At 38.0% G+C, this 2,143-nt stretch overlaps 2 protein-coding genes across 3 annotated transcripts in view; one reads left to right on the forward strand and one right to left on the reverse strand.

The window, feature by feature from the left end:
- Positions 1 to 2,143, forward strand: part of LOC109542034 (muscle-specific protein 300 kDa) — a gene marked incomplete in the record, with an annotated part of 344,492 nt that overhangs the window by 187,189 nt on the left and 155,160 nt on the right.
- LOC109542085 (transcription cofactor vestigial-like protein 4) overlaps positions 1 to 2,143 on the reverse strand; it is a 13,548-nt gene that overhangs the window by 9,666 nt on the left and 1,739 nt on the right. For both annotated transcript variants that reach the window (XM_048666378.1, XM_048666377.1), the window contains exon 2: positions 3 to 140. In XM_048666378.1, coding sequence (XP_048522335.1) covers positions 3 to 122 — 120 coding nt within the window. In that variant the 5' untranslated portion in view covers positions 123 to 140. The remainder of the gene's footprint in view (positions 1 to 2; positions 141 to 2,143) is intronic.

Genomic DNA, 2,143 nt, shown 5'->3' on the forward strand with positions numbered 1-2,143 from the left:
GCTTGTTGACTTTCTTGTCGCACCATGGTGGCTGCTCTAGAGAGCACCTCCAATGGTGACTCCTCTTTGCTATCCAAGGTTGGTTGTCTGCAACTTTCCACGGTCGATATTGAAGTAATCATGCTAGGGGCGAACGTTATCTGGAAAAGCCACATTATTGATTGTAGACGTTGAAATTAAAGTCGAGTATATGCAAATTTCTATTAACACCTTTACTAATGAAGGCGTAAACATGCCGTCCGCATTTTTGGCACAACGCTAATCGTATCTCGAAATGACGCGATGAGCGAAAAAATGTCTAGGAACATAACAAAGGACAAATGCCAAATTTCGATTCCGCAATGCGTTAAAATTCCTAAGTCTATGCTTAGAAAATGCGATGCTTAAGCCATTCTACCTATCCGAAGCGTGTGTTCGAGTTCAGCTAGAAAAATAATAATCGTTGAAAGTTGACACGAGGATCTTACGATCGTTATAAAAGCATGCTTCATGCAATAAGACCACAAAGTTATCAGCAGTAGCAAGTAGTTTATCATTTCCAATATTAAACAGGATCCTTGGGTTTGGGGGACCACAAACGCTGATAACCTTGCATTCCATCGCATATAACTCCTCCAGTAGCGTCTATACTTGAAAAATGCTTAAAAAATTGGAAAAAACCAGGCAGATTTTTTTCGGTTGCAACTGCTGGCTTGATTCATTGTTCTCTTAAAGTAGCCACTAAATCAAAATGAAAATTTCATCAACGCGTTGAAGCATGAAGCTCAACGTATTTAACAGTGTACTTAACGCTGAATGTCGCCGTAAAATGCTAGATTGACGAGGAATTCTCGTTCATGTTAAGCTACCTCTACAGCTCAATCTGCGTTGTTAATTTTATTGATGTTTAGTGGGATTCACACTTGATGAAAGGTTTTCGATCACATTTCGCATTTTTAGTTGCTCAGTTCGAGCTGAAATGCCATTAAATCCAATTCCTGACTGTATTTCAACTTAATTCAACAGAAATTCCTGGGTTCCAGTCAACTTTAATGTTTATCATTTAAAATGTTACAAACACGTTTCGGTGTTTTTCTCCACCATCATCAGTTTGCAAGTATGAACGGCTGGCCAAATGTGAAGGTAGAAACAACCATACATACAAACTGATGATGGTGGAGAAAAACACCGAAACGTGTTTGTAACATTTTAAATGATAAACATTAAAATCAACGATCAAAAATAAACATTTGATTCTAACTAATGCCACCCCCGTTAGCTGAGAGTGAAAAATCGGAAATATATTACAACACGTACACGCAAATGTGTATTTCCTATACGTTCTTGACAATTATTATGGCTTTGTTTTCGGTTGCGGCCGTTGGTAAATGAAATTTCAAGCAGATGCCCCTCAAAACAGGCCGAGGTATAAAAACATATGCTCGACAGATGTTTTGAAATTACACTTTGCCTGGAAAAGAACCTTTTTTCGGTTATAAACACATTTTTACGAGATTATAATATGCATAACACTGTTTTGCCTCCTGATGTCATGCACAAAATGTTCGTTAGAAATAAACGATTAAAGACAAAATCGCGAAAAAATCTAAATATCGATTCATAGTCGCCCTTAGTGAGTTATTTTAAGTCAGCTGAAAGCTTGTGTAGGCTACCGAAAGCCAACAGTTCAAATGTTTGGAATTCTCGTCCAACACTTAACAACAAAATACGACCTGGCCGTTAGATGTTGGATATTAGCGGAACAAATTTCAGCCACAAAAAACACACATTTTGTTTTTCAATGCGCCAGCGAAATGCAGTTAATTTTTCTTATTTTTCCAAATGGACTGGCACATTGCACATGAACTTGTACCTTTGAATAAGGCTCAGTTTTGCACAAACCGCAGTTTAGGTCTAATTATCACACTGCTCGCGGCCAATTTTAATTGTTGAAAGTATTTCGTATATTTGTTTCGATTTCGTGTGGCAATTCTTGCAAGATTGAAGTTTTGCTCGAATTGTACGAGATTAACGACAGTTGAAAGTGTTCAATTGAGTTTAGAAAAACCACATTTAGAAACGTTTTTCGGGCTTTGAAGCCGTGGTCCATGGGAATTTCTTCCTGACGTTTCGTCCACAACTGCGGTGGACATTATCAAAGGCC

Source organism: Dendroctonus ponderosae, unplaced genomic scaffold (genome assembly GCF_020466585.1).
Source record: "Dendroctonus ponderosae isolate FM_Combo_2020 unplaced genomic scaffold, Dpon_F_20191213v2 Dpon_F_20191213_5, whole genome shotgun sequence".
Lineage (NCBI taxonomy): Eukaryota > Metazoa > Arthropoda > Insecta > Coleoptera > Curculionidae > Dendroctonus > Dendroctonus ponderosae.